At 42.0% G+C, this 18,432-nt stretch overlaps 1 protein-coding gene across 4 annotated transcripts; it reads right to left on the reverse strand.

The window, feature by feature from the left end:
• Positions 1 to 216: 216 nt before the first annotated feature.
• coch (coagulation factor C homolog, cochlin (Limulus polyphemus)) lies at positions 217 to 11,436 on the reverse strand. Of its 4 annotated transcripts, none has more exons than XM_088647663.1 (12): positions 11,281 to 11,436; positions 10,641 to 10,729; positions 9,976 to 10,020; positions 9,378 to 9,534; positions 5,861 to 5,994; positions 5,048 to 5,110; positions 4,617 to 4,670; positions 4,149 to 4,296; positions 3,264 to 3,367; positions 2,935 to 3,161; positions 1,718 to 2,234; positions 217 to 1,280 (listed from the first exon to the last, which is right to left on the reverse strand). In XM_088647663.1, exons 2-12 carry the CDS (start codon positions 10,672 to 10,674, stop codon positions 1,108 to 1,110), a joined length of 1,656 nt encoding a protein of 551 aa, XP_088503789.1. In that variant the 5' UTR covers positions 10,675 to 10,729; positions 11,281 to 11,436; the 3' UTR covers positions 217 to 1,107. The 4 variants fall into 4 exon arrangements, with proteins under 4 accessions (XP_088503789.1, XP_088503788.1, XP_088503787.1 ...); XM_088647662.1 differs by lacking the exon at positions 11,281 to 11,436 and adding an exon at positions 11,030 to 11,265 and having other exon boundaries at positions 5,048 to 5,107; XM_088647661.1 differs by lacking the exon at positions 11,281 to 11,436 and adding an exon at positions 11,030 to 11,264 and having other exon boundaries at positions 9,979 to 10,020.
• Positions 11,437 to 18,432: the final 6,996 nt, after the last annotated feature.

Here is an 18,432-nt window from a genome sequence, read left to right on the forward strand (position 1 = left end):
CATTGTAGGATACATTGATTGCATTTAGTTTAATAGTTTTCATTCCTGACCTAAATGAGTAAAAAAAAAAAAAAATCTCAAGTGTGAGGTTGGATTTACACTGCATCCTATATTTCTACTCCTTGGGCACACAGAACTGGGAGATTGTTTTGCACAGTTTTTTTACAATGAAAAAGCTGCGCAAGGGACTTGTTTTGAAAAAAAGAAAACAAAGAATGTTATTAAAGGTAAGCTTTATTAGGCCCAAGTAAATACAACACTACAACAGTTGACAATACAGTAATACATTGATTGCATGGAGTACTCATTTAGCTTACTGCAGCTTGTGTAGAAAACAACAGTAATACACCATATTTATGACTTATTAGGAATGTAATAGTATTGTTTTTATGGTTCATAAATGTTTTATTGCAGTAGATGGCAACTTAGACTGTGGTGGCTGGGAATGGGATGAAGACACATGACCTCAGGAGGTTCATTACCTGCAGTAAAAACTAACAATATATTCTTTATAGCAAGAAAAATAAGTTACTTACAGGGTTGAGAAAGATTGGGTTCCAATGTCCTCTTTACATCTTTTAAGTGCTTGAATTTCTACACTGTAAAATGAGCCAATCCGGTTCTCAATAAGGAGTAAGCATGCAATAGCCATTCTACCACCTGTGTACAATGTCATTAGCCTTTACCATATATGCCATCTCATAGTACATGGAGCCAGATGTAGTCTTTCCTTTCTTCCCTGTGTATAAAAAAGTATGAAAGTTTGTGGAACTCAGTCGGTAGATGGATAGAGAAACGAGCAGGATCCTACATGTGCTTTTCTGCGGTAAAATCTCTTTTAACAGTCGCACAGGGTTTGTTGCATGTATACCCAATCACTGTGTTGCCATGAAGAACAGATATAAATAGTGCTTAGGTTTTACAGTGTGTACCTTATTTGACTTGCTTTTCTATCTTGTAACACTATGTAGGATAGACCTCACATCTAGAGGTGCGAAGCATTTATACAATGCTATTGGAACAAGCCTGCTTTAAGCTGCTGTTGTCATCTCCTGGCGTTTCTCCTTGACCTTCCATCGGGGCCACTCCTGCTCCTCCCCGGTGCCCTTAGTTGGATTCCATGAAGTCTCTGCAGATTCCCTTAATGATGGGCTGCTCAAACTGCTGTAATCCCGTGAACTCCCTGGTGAAGAAGGTGTGGGAGTCCTTGGGCTCGGAGGCCATGGCTTTCAGATCATCCATAGGAGCCCAAGCTATTCCCACCGAGTACACCGTGATACCTGATGGGAGAAGAACAGCGGATTAGGGAGCTAGAAATCCCCCTGTGTCTTTGACAACTAGCACAGCTGAGGGAACTAGAGGACCTTACATGTGGCATGCATACTGTAGCTTGGGCTGGGGTGGGTTCTTTCCATTCACAAAAGGCGAGTGCAAATGGTGGAGTCCGTTGCTCAAACTCAAAACCTCCCATTCATTTCCAAACCGCTCTATCCGGTACAGGGTCGGGGGGAGCCCGAGCCCATCCTGGCAAGCAACAGATACAAGGCTGGATACTCTCTGGGTGGGAGGCCAGTCCATCACAAGCTCCCCATTTCCTACATGTGTAATTGTTAGTTTTACTCTTGAGCTTGTGATGGATTTGATAGACTTGCTGCCCCTCTTCCACCTTGACCTGATCCCGCTCGCAAGCAAAGCGATTCTGCTGAGCTCAGCTTACCTTCCTTCTGCGCTGCGAGAGCTGGGCCCGCCACATCATCGTAGGACTGGCCGTCCGTGATGACAACCAGGAAGTTCTTGCTGGCTCCGCTCTTGTGGGGGTTGTACAGGCTGCTGACCGAGAAAGTGATGGCGTCTCCGGTAGCCGTCCCGCCACTCATGTAGCGCACTGCCCGAATGGCTGCAAGGACATCGTCCTTATTACTGTGATCACTGAAGCCAAATTCCATTTTCTGGTCGTAAGTGAACTGGATCACTCCAATCCTGGCCCCGGTGTCCGAGACCTCGAAGGCGCTGGCGATGCTGGCGATGAACTCCAACACCAGGCGGAAGTTATTGTCTCCCACGCTACTAGAGCCATCCAGGAGGAAGCCGATATTGACCGAGTTGTAGCAGGTCTTGCTGCACAGAAGCTGGTCCACACTGCAGAGCTTCTGTGCCAGAGGCTTCACATACTTGGTGGTACTGAACCAGCTGGGCATGGAGTAGGAAAAGAAGCCATTGTCTCTGCAAACAGCCTGGGGTTGGAGGAGGCACAAATGGAAACAAAATGTAAAGCGGTATTCTTCCAAATTTTCTTTTTTTTACAATTCACTATGAAGTAGGCAGTACTGTAGTTCTTTTTTAGTTCACGTAGGGAGCTGCCTCAGCATGCGCAGGCTGCAAAGGAACAAGTAAAGGTTTATTCCGTGCTGAAAAGAGAAGATAGGAAACAACGTTTCAGCTGTGGAGCCTTGTTTGGGTGTGAGTTCAAAGTTTTTACTTTTTACAAATCCCACAATCTTAAAATTAGGTTCTATAGTGAGATTGAGGGTTAAGAGCTGTCACTGAATATCAAGGCTCTGATAGCTTTAGAGGCATCAAGCAGTAGCTCCTCAGTGCAGTTGGCAGACACTGTGAAGTCAGAGAGGGATCTGTAAAGAAATATTACGTTGATTTGTGCTTCAGCATTACCAAAGCTGCAGAACATTCAAACAATTCATTATTTCAGATTTTATGCCAGAAATTTAAAATAAAAGGCAGCATGGGTATTCAACTTGAGTTTTAGTCAAAATATTCCATTTTAGGATCCTCATGCAATTTTAAAAGCAGATAGCTTTGGAATCTGGTCTTGCAGTTTACGTCTAAGAGCATCTTCGTGCTGCTGTTTATCCAAGAGGCGGGTCAGGCGGAAGGCGTTATGGAGACCGACGGCGGCGGCTCGCCGGTTGCCGTCACCTTCTGCACAAAGGCCTGGTCCTGCACCACGCCCAGCTCCTCCGGTGTCGGCTTGGCCACGGAAACAAAGAAGACGTTAATACCACTTTCCCTCGCCAGAGTAGCGGCCTCCTCGATGTCGTCCGAGGGCCAGCCATCAACGAACACCATGATCACGCGAGGCAGGCCCTTGCGCATCCCATTCTCCGAGCTGAAGAACGTCTCCACAGTGTGCCTCAGGGCTTTGCCTGCAATACACACACAAACGCACAATGTGTAGGGGTACATCTGTCTCTCTCAGTGATCATTTTCGTACACTCAAACGTGAATTCAGTGCAGGAGATAATTACCTGTGTTGGTATTTCCACCTCTGAAACCCATTTCTTTAATGGCAAAAATCACATCCTTTGGTTGAGTAAAGCTATTAAGGTGAAACTCAGTTTTGGGGTTCTCACTGGAGGAGAGAAAGAGCAGAGTCAGAAAACAAAGCACTTTGACCCCTGTTGCCTTTATACCGTCCCTGATCCAATACGGCACTCACAGGGCTGGAAGTCACCTGCAGTATTACTGTAAATGTTACTGATCCTGGTCTACCACTCATTACCATCCATCCTACTGAGTCATCCGCAGTTTGAGTACATGTGAGCTATGCCATGACCACAAACGCCGTGGTCTGCGGATACATAACGATGGACAGACAAAGTCACAGAGCTGGAATGGGAGCAGTTTGCGTACCGACCCCAGAGGGGGGACAACCAGAAAAAAAAAACCCTGCTAATTAAGTTTGTTTGGACATAAGAAAGGGTCCGGAGCTCGTTTTCCGTGGGAGAATGAGGTGAGGAGCTGTGTGAGTATGTGGGCTACAAGGAGAAGCAGCAGAGCTTCATGCCACACTGAAGGGTAAAAGGAAATACATCCCAGGTTTTGCTGTGAAGAAAACTAAAGAAAGAAAAGGTGGCGATGAACGGAGGGAAGGTGAATGAGAAACAGTGCGACACAAGTCATTCTTTTTGCTTTTCAGGGTGGAATTAATCTCTGCTTTTAATATTTATGATGAAACAGAAACGTATCAAATTTTTCCTGTACTGCCACCTGGGACTTGATCTAAAGTTATTTTTACAGACAACACAGAAATGGCCGAGGCAGACGGAGATCTAGGACCCCCCTCAGGACTCAGGCCCGTGTAGTCCCACTCTGAGCAAACCACGCAGGACGAGGTCTCGGGTCTGCTGTACCTGGCCTGAACGATGCCGAAAAGGGGTCCCTCCGGCCCTATCCTGAGCATCAGGGCGAGCTTGCCGATGAAGTTCTTCTGCAGGATGAACCTGCGCTGGCCGATGTTATAACTCCCGTCCAGCACGAAAGCAATGTCCACCTGGCAGTCTGCCGCAAAGGACAGAGAGGGAGTTACTGCAGTCTTGGGACGCAGTCAGAACAGCTGGTTCGCCCTCGTCAGAATGCCCTATGGTCTACCAAGGAAAAATCCCAGCAAAACGGTAAAATCATAGCGAATACAATCATAAAGCATGAGGTGGTCTGGTTGGGAATGGTACAAGCTGTAGGAAACCATGGTAAAGTAAAGTAATAGCATGGTGGAAACATGGTAAATCGATTGATACAGTCGTTAGAAGTTGACCCTTTTGAGCAAATGTATCCACTTGAGGCAGCAGTATCATTTCACTGCACTGTCAAAGAGATTTTACCTTTGTTTCCATTGGGAGAGACCTTTTTGGAATTTTTCTTTGAAGGCTTCTTGGCTGGTAAGAAACAAACAGAAGGCTGATTTTTTTTTTTGCTTTCAAACAAAACTCCTCTGCTTCTTTAATTACCCATCACGATCTTGAGTCATTTTGCTTCGTCTTGCTCAAATCTTTTTCCATTGCCCGCAAGGAGGAATGCTGGATTCAACTCACAGCTACCGTTTGATGGCAGATTCTGCTAGCAGTCACTATTTTGCAAACCAATATGCTTGTGCTGGTATTTACAGAAGAATTAATGTTGTTTTGGTCTTTCAAAAGAAATTCCCGGAGTAGTTTTTGGGCGCAGATTAGAAGCTGGTTTTGTAGAGCATATTGAAGAAGAAGGAGTACAGAACTGAGGAGGTAAATCGGTCAGGTTTCTGAGTTGCACATACCTGCTTCTGGGAGCGCTGTAGCACCGAGCTGACCGGATACCTCCATTGTCTGGCCAACAGCTTCTAGAAGAGACAGGTCAGTAAATCATCGTGAGGACTAAACTCCCTCTGTGAGTATATGATTGACAGTATGCCCGTGTTTTAGAATTAATACCTACTGTATATTAATATGCCAAAGGGTATTGCACTTAACCCCTGGAATGCACAAGAAAACGTGAGCTGGTCTGAACATCTGCACACCACAGCATCAAGCATTCAATTAAAAAAATAATGAAAACTTTATTGCTTCTGCTTCATTTACTTTAATTTGATTGAAGGAAAGTCCATTAGAAATTCAGACACTTCTGTGAAATTTTGACAGTTCGTTCCTAATCTTGCTACATAACTCCCCTGTGATCAAATGCAGAACAACACATACAGTATGATATTAAATACATTAATGAACCAATTCCATTCCCAAAAGTGAGCTGAAGCTGGGAACTGATGTTTGGGTGGAGACTGTTTAAAATGAATAACGTGGATGCCTATAACGCAAATTAGTAATTAATCAAGGGGAACTGCTAAACAAATTCTAGTGACTGGAAGAAAAATAACTTTAAATACAAAAGCACTGAATCGCTGTAAGAAAAGAAATGTGTCTATTAAGAAAAGTAAAACTATCACACAGCTTACGGTTCTAACTTAAGAAACGAAGTGATGAAAAGGATAAAACATGAAACGAACATTTGACGATGATTTTCTAGGAATTCTGCTCTTGGCGGAACAATAACCCTTGTTGAAAAACTCAATACGAGGGACATCAGCGCCACCTACTGGACACAGAGAAAGACGCACTCCATCTAGAAAGGGACTGAGATCTGACTCCATGGGCGTCAGAACTGAGGTAGTTTTCTCTTCCAGGCCGTTTCTGAAATCTCACAGGTCCTCCTGATACATCGATCACACCCCTGAGAGAGAAAGGAGAAGAACAGTGAGGAACAGAGGGAGATGGAGTACTGCATATTTAGTTATTTAGCAACAAGATGGGCGCTTCCTTCAAAACCTTCGAAAAGTGTACAATAAAGCAGATACAGTATTGAGAAACATGGGTGTCAATGTTTCTACATTATTTTTCATCCTCTTGACTAGAATGTCAGATGTTTTCATAAACAGAATTTAAAGTAGGACAAACAAAGCTGACTTGCAGTTGTAACGGAATTGACTGTACTTTGTTCAAAACCCATATCCAAGAAAAGATTTACTATCTTGGTTGGATCAAACATCCTTGAATGTCATTACATTGTAGCTTAAGTACATTTAACGTAAGCTCTCCCAGCTCAGAGGATGTTCTCCTGCCCCTCCTGTAGAAGTCAGCCAGTGCAGGTCTGTGCTGTCAGGACTTTGCTGGGAAACCCCCTCAACATCTTTGAGCAGATCTGGAAGCTTCACTCGACTGGTGCCTGCGTAGTTACAGTCATGTGGTTAGAAAGACTGGCTTGATTTGTCTTTCATCAATGAAAGGCAGCAATTTGTTGCAGGTTTTGCTCATTATGGTGTTTGTTTGCTCTATTTTGTCTGTATAGGTTTCAGCTGCAAGTTTACCCCCTTCAAACACAGCAGTAATGCAAATAGAAACAGTCCTTGGGCTCGATATCCGTAATGATTATAAGGTCAAACAAAATGGTATTTTTAAAAAAAAATTTTAATAAATAATTTTAGTATTTTTTAGTAAATTTCCACTAATGACCACAAAAACAAAACTCAACTTTATTTGCGACCATATAGCACAGAAACATCCCTACTCTTAAGACTAAAATGAAAAGACTTTCATAAAGGAGGCTTTTCGAATCCTTCTGAATAGTGAAGTGATTGCTATAGCAGAAGCCATCCTTCCTCACTCAGAGATCGTGCTGCAATAAAGTATCGCAGTGCGACTCAGCCAGTTGTACTGTAAAACAACACAAGTCAGCTCCGGTTTCAAACAGGCATCCAGCTAAACAGTGTCGGTCCAGCCAGGTTTTGCGTCCAACTGCCTTAAATAAGACCCAAGAACTCCTTGTACAGTATCCTTCAGTAACAAAATTCCTCTTTAACAGGGAAAAATGAGACTTTTCTTCCAGTCGTTGAAAATTGCCCCTGCTTTGAGAAATCCCCCTTCTTTGGCCAGACGACTAGACCATGGTTTTAAATTGAAGACAAAAGTACAGCGCGAGATTGAACAGGAGACGTACGTACTTTGGGCAAGTTAATTATGGAGTACTGTATAAAACCTAACCCAATTTGTTTGTATCAAGCAATGTGAGCCGAATTGCCTCCCCTTGTGTGTATTCTTTTACGTTCATATGAGATGAAGTCCAGTCATCCATCCATTTTCGAACTGTTTTCTCCAATTTAGGGTTGTGGGGGAGGGCAGGGCAGGGCAGACAGACACAAACACACTCACACTAGGGCCAATTTGTTTTTGAGATGAAGTTCCTCCAACACAAATAAGTCAGCCACGTTGAAGAATGAAGTGGCTAAAATTCTACACACATCCTTATGGACATCTGGGGAATGTGCTCAAATATCACCTGATCCAGCCATCCTTGGGCCCTGAGGGTTTGTGAGTTTTCGGTTACACAGCGGGACGGAGGAGTTCTGTTCGAAGGGGAAAAAAATCCCAGCCTCTTCCAAAAATGTGACAGTGTGACACATTGTTTCAGTCCTAATCATGCAGGCTCGGAGGCGAGCTGCTCTCCCACAGGGGGCACTAGTATGTCTGTGCGTGCGTGCTCCGCTTTGAACTTGTTCCTCCATTCCTCTTCACGCTGTGCTGGCGCCTCCCGTCCTGTGTTCGGTATCCTCCACCGCAGCCAAAAGTACACTCCGATTCAAGGAGAAATAATTGTCTGTTTCTCTGGGTCGGTCAGTCTGGAGGGGAACCAAATCAGTCACACTGTACTCGAAGCCAGAAAACAGAGCAGCTAATGCAATTCAAGAGCTTGATCGGGACACCCTGCTGGCTTCTGAGACCTCCATCCAGAAACAGCACAGAACACAGCACAGCTCTTCCTGTGCTCAATCACTGCTATGACTGGGTACTTCATACTGTAAGAGCATGGGCTGCTTTCTAAAAGCATATATGGAGTTCGTATAATACCTTGGTAGTATTAAGATGCACATTAATTATTGGAACCTCAATGGTTTAAATAATATATACATGACCTCCAGGTTAATCAAAGAAATTTTCCATCATCATTCCAGCTATATTTGCTTGGTACAGACTAGCATCAGTATGATGCCATTACCAATACTGTATGTTATATGGTCTTACTACGATGGCTGTAAAGTTGCATAGGTTGCACCAATACATCGTGTTTACGTCCAGATGACCAACAGACGGCGGTATATGAGAAGTTTCTGTAAAAGGTAACTTTCCTACTGTTTCTTCCGCTTCTGCTGTACTTGTACTTTTCTTCTGGATCCTGTGGGTGTATTGCTTGTTGTACTGTATTACCTTTAAATCATTTCAGTTTTTGTCCAGCAAATTCAAAGGATCAACGATTTTATCCAACGGTATACAGTATCTCAATTGAATATTGACTGCTCTGCAGTATGTTCTCCCAGAAACCTACTTTAAAGACGATTCAGAAACTGCGGTTACCTAGAAAGTTTTTTTTTTCCATCTCGACGATGAAACCTGTACCATACATTGTCGGTAAAATATATGTACAAAATAATCTAAAAAAGGTTTATAGTGACAGATTTAATTTGTTTCCTTTAACAAATATTACTTCTTGTAACTCACGCATAAAAACAATATATTTTATGACCAATATTAGCATTCCAATATTGGGAATTGAACACATAAAGGAACTGAACTTCTGTTTAAGCACGAAAAGTTACTACAAACTTCGAAAAACTTACCACGAGCCCTAATTTATAGAAAATAATTTCTTCAATTTCCTTCAAAGAGTAGTAACACTTCAAGGTCACACAATATGGAAAAAAAAAGTATGCAAGGAATTTTACATAATAACGCCACCAAGAAATGTTAGGATTGCTCCAGTTACTCCGACAGTGAAAGAAATGCACTCTTCATAATGACATATAAAAAACTTACTTCAAACCATTTTAAAAAAAGATAACTTTCACACGTTAAACGTCTCGCACTCAATTAGCGAATATATAATTTAAAGATTGCATTGCATAATATTTTCCCGAAGGTTGCTAAAACCTTCGTTGTCCAGAGAGAAAACCTCGTCCCGCGCTTAATTAATTCTTGCAATTTGATAGAACCCAAACCCGGAAGGTAAACGATGAGGTCCACCTTGACTTCTGAAGTTGCACGACTCATAAAAAAGCACTTTACCTGTGTACAGCAGCCCCGCAGATACTGGAGATAGAGGCGTACACGGCTGTTCCGAAGACCGAGAGCTGCCAGGGCACGCAGCTGGCGGGACAGAGCACAGTCGCCGTTCGCTGCACCAGGTCGGCTCCGCGCGTCGTGCAGTTCACAAGGACGTGCACTGAGGTGAGCAGGACAAACAGGACGGTTTTATTTCCGCTGCCCATTATGATTCAACTCACAATTACCGGTCGTCGTTTAATTAAATGATCGAAGCTGCAACAATAAAAGTTTATTTCTACACCTGTCGTCGACTGAAAAACAATTGAAAGGTTGTTTCTTAGAAATCAATTAATGCGCTTATACTCCTCAACGACCTCATATCCCACACATTTTTACTTTTGAAACCTCGCCTGCAGAAAAAGATAAAGCGTCCTTTGAATATTCCTTTCTAAATAATAAGCGTGACCGTGAAGTAGTATTTTCCTCATATTTCATTGCTTACATGCTGTATCGCATTTTATATGACCATCAAAAAAAAAAACAAGGATACGTATTCTACTGGACTGCTAATATAATTGCAAGCAAAAAAATCTCAAAATGAAAATATAAAAATACTAACCACCTGCTTCGGCTCCTAAAGCGTTAGACGCCAAAGAAAGGATACCTGTGGAAACGAAACAAAACGTCAGACCTGCTCGGTCACATTTGTTATTTATCGTAGGTATTTCAGCAAAAGATCTTAAACTTAAATAACAAAACAATAGAATCTTGGCATGGTCCAATCACATATCCACATGCGGTAGAGGCTGTGATTAAAGTAAAATAATGTATCTAACCATGATGCAAAAATACTTCTTGGTTTTCGTTTAAACTGTTCAGAAATGTTACAACTCCGGAGCCCGTTTCTGCGAGCTCGATAGTGTCGGGAACCCCGGAATAAAACCTTCTAAGGATCGACAACAGGTGGAGTGTAGTGGCTGTTAGCGCTTCTGGTTTCCAACTCTGTTGCTGCGAGTACGTTTCCAGACTGGGAGTCATTCTGTGAGGAGTTTGCATGTTCTATCCGTGTTCGTGCGCTCCAGTTTACTTCCACCTTTTAAAGACGGGGTGGCTTGGTCATGTGTTCCCCCAGAAAGGCTCCGCTTTGCTCCGAGCCTTGTCGGCAAAAGATGGATAATATTCGTTCAAAGATTCTCAAAACAAATAAGCATTTACTTTATAACGTCAACCCACGTTATTGCGGTTAAGTCCGGGAAAGTTTCGCGGAAGAGACACGGTACCTACCCAGAGCGTGTAAAGCAGTCAGCTGAATGAGCATGATGATGAAATCTCGCACCTGCAGCTGGAGAATCGAGCTGTAGTTCACAGAGCATCTGCGGAGAAACCAGTAGAAGAAAGACAACATACAACAGAAACTTTAACGGCTGTAAGCACACGTAACGTTTTGTCAAATGAAAAGGCATTAAGGTAAATACATCATCTTCTTCATATCCCCCACTTTAACAACTCAACCAAAACAACAACAAAATGAAAGTCGAATTTATCTGTAGGACTGTTTTTTTACCTCAGTAACCGAAAGGAATTTTTTTAATCCACCAGTATAAATATTTCAGGTGATAACTGGAGGACAAAAAAAATGTTTTTCAATGGGGGGAAAAATGATCATAGCAAACCTGTTGTTTAGTCTTCTCAAAAGAGAAAAAAAATCCACTTGGAGCATGAGGTTGTCCAATTTTGCTTCAATTATAGCCTCCAGTCTCATATAATGTCCACAGTGCTACAAGCCAATGTATTCCTGGTTACTAAGCAACATGCCCTCAAAATCAGAAGAAGGGTCGAAGCATAAGAGGAAACTACAGAACCTCAGGTTCATTATCCCAAGAAAGTGTGAGGGGAGAAATTAAGTCAAAAGAAAGGAGCTTACAGACAGACGGTTTTCTATGAGTAAAGTCCTTCTTTAGGTAGTTGAAGTCTTGTTGAAATCCTTGCTGGAAACAAAAAAAGAGCTAGTCTCCGTTCCCTGATCCCCTGTGTCTCCTCTGTGGTGTCGAGAACAGCCGGGTCTCTTTAAATAATGTCCCTGGAACATCCCAGACTGTCTCACATTCTCAGTGACATCAGCCTGGGGCGTACCCAAGGTGTGGAGAATTCATGCTGCCTGTTATGTGGTCCAGATCTGATGAGCCATGACATGAAACAGCTCGAGATTGAGTAATTAGGTGTTTTCCTGATTAAATACAAATGCTTCGTTTTGTATTTCCTGAAGGGTACAGTACATATAGATTATGTGATCTCTCTAAGTAGATTTGCAAGTATTTTCCTTTTGATCTGAAATGACAATAACAAATTAGCAGAAACATTTTTTTTTGTACTATCGGGTCTCCTCTTCTTGACATTTAAATGGGTTAAATCTCGTTTTCCAAATGGGAAGGAAACAGAAGAGTGTTCTTTGCAGAAGCATGTGCAGATGAAAAACGAAAAATTGAAAGGCCCACAGGTGAGGCCTAGCCATGGCCTGCCTTTTGTCTGCTTACTGAAAAACAAATTAATTGGGAAGAAAAGATTTCTGAAAAAAAAAAACTTGGAAAAAAAGCTTCAGAAAATTTCCAGCTGAGTTTTTCTGATTAAGTACACAGCCCTCTGAGAAAATGGAATTTGTAGAGACCGATTTAAAGCAAAAGTTTGTTTACCAGATACTGGCACAGAGAATCTAACTTTCCCATTTTTTTTCAGTGAGCGTAGGAGCTTTAAAACACTGAAGATGTTTAATGATGTAAACAAGTCTAAATTCAAAATAGTGTACCCACTATTTCACCGATCCTCCATGCAAATTCTTTGAAGGGTTGCTTTTCTCTTAAAATGGCAGGTTCTAATCCCATTTAATCTGGGGAAGGAAATTTTTACAAAGCTTTGCAGATCTCGTATTTTTAAATACAGTAGCTCCTTTTTTTTTGCTACAACACTCGCTCCTGTTTTTTCTGTTCCCTGTCTGTAATGGTGATCTATTACAGTTTGTGCTGGGAAAAGGGGATGGATCTTTTGCCCCTGTTCCGTAATGTGAAGAGAACACTCTAGAAGGGCAGTTTATCAGACACACCCCATAAGACACATAAGTGTTTGAACGTCTAAAAGTTTCCACAGAAATTCATGCATTTCATGACAGAAAAAAGAGGGGTTCCAGAAGCCATTTCCATTCCAAGAAAGTGACAGTCTTTGCTTTCTCAATGCATTATCCTGATTGTTATTAAATGAAACTATATACTTAAATAACTAAAACCTCTCTGTCTTTGAGTGGGGATTCTGTTAAGTAAATATGTTGTTAGTAACTGGTCCGTTATTGAAGAAGGAAGAATACTTGGAAAATGAGACACTTTTGTGTTTTCCATTGTTCTCCAGCATGTAAACACAAGACAGTAACAGAGACGCTGTGGTACGTTTGGCTTTACAAGTTGAAGCGTCTTATCTTTCTGCCACCTGGCTGGACTTGAGATCCTGAGATTTGATTGTTTTTCTATAACGGAATATAACATTTCCCCCCGTCCCTCATCACCTTCGTTTGATACTCCCCTTCAAGTTCCTAAAACGTTACTACCTCAATTACAGCCAGCCAACTATAATGGAACCAGCTATAAAGACAGAAGGACATTTGGCCTGTGTGGTAACTGCATCAGCCCTGCTAGGCCCCGCTGTCTCCCACGGCAACAGCAGATCCTCGCACTTGAAGGCTCCACACAAATAGGAAATAGAAGAAATATAGAGGCTCCCAACACCTGTCAGACCAACCAGGTGAATTCACCTCTGCTGCTGGGAGAAGGCCAGATTCTGGAGTCATCGTCTAGCAAGAGTACCGAGTATGAACAGTGCTGAGGATCTCCATCTGTAATACTCCGCCTGTACAATACGATAATTATAGACAGTATTGAATGAACTAGCTTCATACTATACTGGCTATTAGCGGTCAAGGAATTTGAGTGGATGATTTGATGGTTTGGAAGTTGAATTTATTTTTGCCCACATGTTGTCCCTGGAAGTGGCAGTCCAGATGGAACCTGCTAAGATGAAGCTGCAAAAAAAAAAAGACATAATAGAGGATAAATAGAGGATAGCTGCATAAATAGAGGAAGCCAAACCATTTGTTCTTCCCTGAGATCAAAGATGTCAGATTCTGTACGATTCTGTGCAGCTGGTGCTTCTGAAAACTTTAAAATTGTTCTTCTGCCTAAACTTGTTTTCTGTTTAAACCTCTCTAAGCAATTGTGCAAGTTTCCAAAATAGTGATGGGAACAGGAAAATACAAAATTTATACGAGTTTTACCCTTGAACAAAATGTAATAATGATGCAACAATTCAGAAAACTAAATATTTATTTGACCTGCCTGACTTCTGTCTTATCGCTGTACTCCACGTTGATTCAATCCACTAGTTACAACCCCACTGTACAGATCAGCCATTTCCAGAAAGGGAAGAGAATTAATAGTAATTGAAGGAGACAGAGCTTTGATGGCACCACCTACTTCACAAAATTACAAGCACTTCACAAATTTTTCCATTTCAGTTATTAATTTTAGAAATTGACAAAAACCAACACAAAAAACTGTTTTACTGCAAAATACGTTTGTATTTTTTTTTAAAAAAAAGCATGACCATGCTCTGAAAAGGAAGCCAAACCATTTCAGGTTAACTGCAAACTGTTGTTTTAAATTTGGTGTTTAACGAGTAAAATGTTTAATATTTTCTTTTTTTATGAGAAACACACTTAGACTGGTTACGACTCATCTGCTTTTAATTGTTACTTCAGTGTGCCAGGATGACTGCAATAATGTTCCTGACAGAATTGCAATTGATGTGCATCTGCGGTTTTGAGTGCTATGCCACTCTTCAAGAAAATGTGTAAAGAGCAAAGTATGAAGATGAATTATTCTTGACAAGAGCAAGTGCATGAAGCCAGTGCAAAAAACATGTGAAAAAAGAGCTCATGTGCTCTATGGATTTTAGGGGTAATTTCAAATACAGGATGTAATTCTTAGGGCACATTAGAGAAATGATTATTTTTAAGACCAAAAAACAAAAAGGAATAAAGCAAATAAAAACACCCCATTCTGTGAAAATGATTTCCAACACCAGGCAATGCATATATCCAGAATGCCTTTCATGTTTTCATTTCTCATTAGGAGCCATGTGTTTTAATCAAATTTTCATAGACACAAAGGAAAGAGAAACACATTCTTAACTGGACTTTTCAGTAACGTCTCCTCCAACCATATGTGTAAAATGAACCAGGATAATGTTCAGTTGTGGACTGTTAAAAGTTTTTTAAAGTCCCAAGTTTTATATTTCTGTTTTGGGATTATCTGGTTAAATATTTCTTGCAGGTGAAGACAGCTCTCTACCATAAACACAAATGGACAGATAAGAGTGTGATAGCTGCACTGTCTGACTGCTTGAGCAGGTGTGGTCGAGAGATATCTGGTTCTGTACTCTGCAATCCAGTCGTGGAGCATCTTCAACATTCTCAATTTGCATCTCTGGGTCTCAAAGGGCTAGCATATCCTTTGTCTATACCTGTTTAGTTAGGGGCCATAAATATCCCTGAAGTTTATATTACTGTTGCTTTTCTTTATCTTAGCTTTTACCATTGAAATACATCCGTACTGTATGGAGGTCATGTTTCAGCCTCGCACAGAACTACAGGGATGATGGCTGGATTGTATTGGATAAGACGGGGATGATCCCAGCAGCTGGGAGTCATTGCTCTGGTGATCTGGATATCTTTAGGATTCTGAGCACAAAGACAAAGTCAATCTGGTCTCAGTGTTTTTAGTGCAGATGTTGCCAGGATGTTTTGGATCTGTTTTTCTAGTGAAACAGGGTCTTGGTCACGATGAGCTCATGCTCTCAGCATTTGGCACACAGAGGAATGCCATTGGAGATGACATTTCCAAATCTTTCCCTGCCAATGATTCTTTTCCAGAGACTGACATCTTTTCCAACTCTTGCCTTGAAGTCTGCCCTCCTCTGGGATTCTACAAAGATTTTGGCTGAGCTTCACATATAGAAATCTTCTCTGCTTTCGTCATATGAATCCAGGTTAGGTGCATATGTAGAAATCACGTAACTGTATTGGTTTGGTCATGATCTTTGCAGTCCCAGCTACTGTTTGTAGTGTTTGCTTGTACACAGAAGAAAATATTATTAATACTCTCTTTTGTGTTTTTTAATCAGCAGAAAGCTGGTCCCTCTGGATGTGGTTGTCCAGGGAGGAGGGATGAGTCAGTCCATTTTTAGGGCACCTTTTTGTACTCCTTTCTCCAGAAGGGTTGACTTAATTGGATCCTACAAAGTGCTGCTCAGTTGCAGGATCAGCTGTTGAAATCCACCCGTGCCTCAACACCAGGTTGACATGAGCTGAGTACTGAAGGACACTGAAAAAATGTTGGGATGCCAGTGCCCTGTTTAAATAAGGCTAAATACATTTGATATCCTTCATTTTGGAAAAACCATTGCACACCAGCTTCCATACAGATCGTGACAGAATGTGACTTTGATCTAATGGTGCGGAGACCAAGACAATTTTAGGTTTCAGTTCTGTCCCAGCCATTGTCTACCTTTACAGCCATTGAGAGATTCCAGGTGTTTGTTCGTCTTCCAGCTGTTCTGGTGATGAAAACTAATCTGTCACAGCTCTGTGTACTGAGTATGGAGAATGCAGGGCTAACAGGCCAGGACTGAAGGAGTTCTTCCATACTTCACTCTGACTCTGTAATGCTGACCCTACATTACCCATTGTCCAGGTTCCAAATACATTTGAAACACGCTTTCCCCAGTTGCTAAAAACATTAGAAAAATCTGGACTGTTGGGAGAACCTATGGACACTACAGACAAAGCTTTCTGCTTGGTTCATATGGACTATCCTGAGATATAAGATTCTGCTTATTTGTTGCCAATATTATCTTCTGGAAAGGCTGAGGTTCAAGCAATAATGAACCTGCTCTTCACTGACATCTCAAAGAAAGAGTCCAAAAGTTAGGAAATTTATTTGCTTTTTCATAGGAGTGATCTAAAGGGCCAGATAAACGGAGAGCCAGCAATCCGCACTAATCCCGACTTTGCACAGCTCCTACCTTAGCTGACGAGGAAAAAAGGGGGAGTAAAAACAGTATTTTATATTTGTAAGATTCTTTTTTCAGATTCAAATAAAAAAAGAATAGTGCTTCTTCCAAATATTCTGTCCAATATTCTCTCTTTGACTCCTTTTTCTCATCCAAGCGTTAATCCCGCATCAGCAGGGTCCGCTTGTCTTTGAGCTGACGTTGCCATTAAATGCGACCGAGAATACTCCAGCCGTCCGGAGGGGGGGGAGGTGGAGAACAAAGTAATGTAGCCAATTCATAGAGGGGGATTACTAGGAGGCCATGATTGGTAAGGGCCAATGGGAAATTTGGCCAGGATGCCGGGGTTACACCCCTACTATTTTCGAGAAACACCCTGGGATTTTTAATGACCACAGAGAGTCAGGGCCTCGGTTTAACGTCTCATCCGAAAGACGGCACTTGTTTATAGTATAGTGTCTCCGTCACTATACTGGGGCATTAGGACCCACACAGACCACAGGGTGAGCGCCCCTTGCTGGCCCCACTAACACCTCTTCCAGCAGCAACCATAGTTTTTCCCAGGAGGTCTCCCATCCAGGTACTGTCCAGGCTCACACCTGCTGAGCTTCAGTGGGCTGCCAGCTGTGAGTTGCAGGGTGACATGGCTGCTGGTCCCTCTCTTTGACTCCTTTAATGCTGTAAATAAGGGTGTCACATTCCTCCTAGTAATCCTCACTCATGCTGGTGTTTTGAGAGGTGGCAAGATGGGACTGTAAGAATATAAGAAAGGCTACTAACAACAGGGGTCCATTTGGCCTGCTTGAGTAATGTTCCATGTGGTACAGGCACCACCTCCTCCAGTCTGCTAATCAAGCAATACGGTCTGGGGAGCTAGCCTAGGGAAACTGCATGAAGAATATCTTGCTTAACATCAGTACAACCCGATATTTTGCCCGTCACACAAACCCACCTGCCTCCATCTCCCCAAGAAATCAATGGGACACAACAAACTGTGGTAGAAATCAAAAGTCAACATCAGAGTCTTTAAGAAGTGCCGGTTCTCTGTTGAAGCTCGAAAAATTAACTCTAAACACCCACCAGAATCTGATATTGTGGGTGAATTCCGGCCAAACTTTAAAGTTACTATGTAGTAACATATTGGTATCATTGACAGAAGTAAAAAAAAAAATCAATAAATTATTACTGAACGTAAAATGCTTCAAAACACAGTATACAAATGCCTGTTTTATGACATGGTTATGTTAAAACATCTCCTAGATGAACATTGAAGATTAAATTTCTTAGGGTTATAGTGTTACAGGGTACAGTATAATGTGTGGAAGTTTTCCATTTATGGGATGCGCCTGCCCTTTTTATGCATTTAAACCACTTTTTCCACTCCTCTCCCCAAAATCTGTGACATAAACCCTAAAGCCTAGCCTAGGATTGAGGTAACCTCATCACCCCCTTTTATTCTAGTCCGAGCAGTTCTTTTACCAGCAAGACATCCCAAAATCCATGACTTCACTGCTGCCTGAAGGATCCCATGTGTTGTGGTAGCAATGCCTCTGTAGGGGAGTCATGTTGATTACATGTGCGTATCATCCCACTAGATTTCAGGCAATCAACACCTGGACTGCATCATACTTCCCAGACTGACTTATGCCCCAGTCCTCAAACACCTTGGTGATAGAAGCCCTTTATTTAACCCTGGACATCCCTGTTGTCTGATTGTTAGCAATGTACCCTTGCTGCTGGTCACCTCTGAAACAACTTCTGTCAAGCTTGGGATTTGGAGATTTGGGCAGCCTTCAGGTTCCGACAAACTCCTTTTTCATCAAGCAGGTGACCATCACAAGAAGAAATTGGCTACACAGCCCTTTTTACTAAAACCCTTGGTGTGGGAAAAAAGATAAGCCTTGTGCAGCAGTGAAGTGACGAGAACTGACACTCTCGATTCTGTTCAGTCCAACGGCCTCGTGTC

This window comes from Lepisosteus platostomus, chromosome 10 (assembly GCF_059453375.1).
Source record: "Lepisosteus platostomus isolate fLepPlt1 chromosome 10, fLepPlt1.hap1, whole genome shotgun sequence".
Classification (NCBI taxonomy): domain Eukaryota; kingdom Metazoa; phylum Chordata; class Actinopteri; order Semionotiformes; family Lepisosteidae; genus Lepisosteus; species Lepisosteus platostomus.

Excerpts from the sequence above, each read along its gene's own strand:
- coch (XM_088647660.1), bottom strand. The coding sequence starts at position 11,118 with ATGAGACTGGAGGCTATAATTGAAGCAAAATTGGACAACCTCATGCTC. Across the intron at positions 9,535-9,975 it reads TTTAGGAGCCGAAGCAGGTG|TGCACGTCCTTGTGAACTGC; the intron begins GTTAGTATTTTT and ends TGCTCACCTCAG. Across the intron at positions 5,995-9,377 it reads TGCGGGGCTGCTGTACACAG|GGGTGTGATCGATGTATCAG; the intron begins GTAAAGTGCTTT and ends TTTCTCTCTCAG.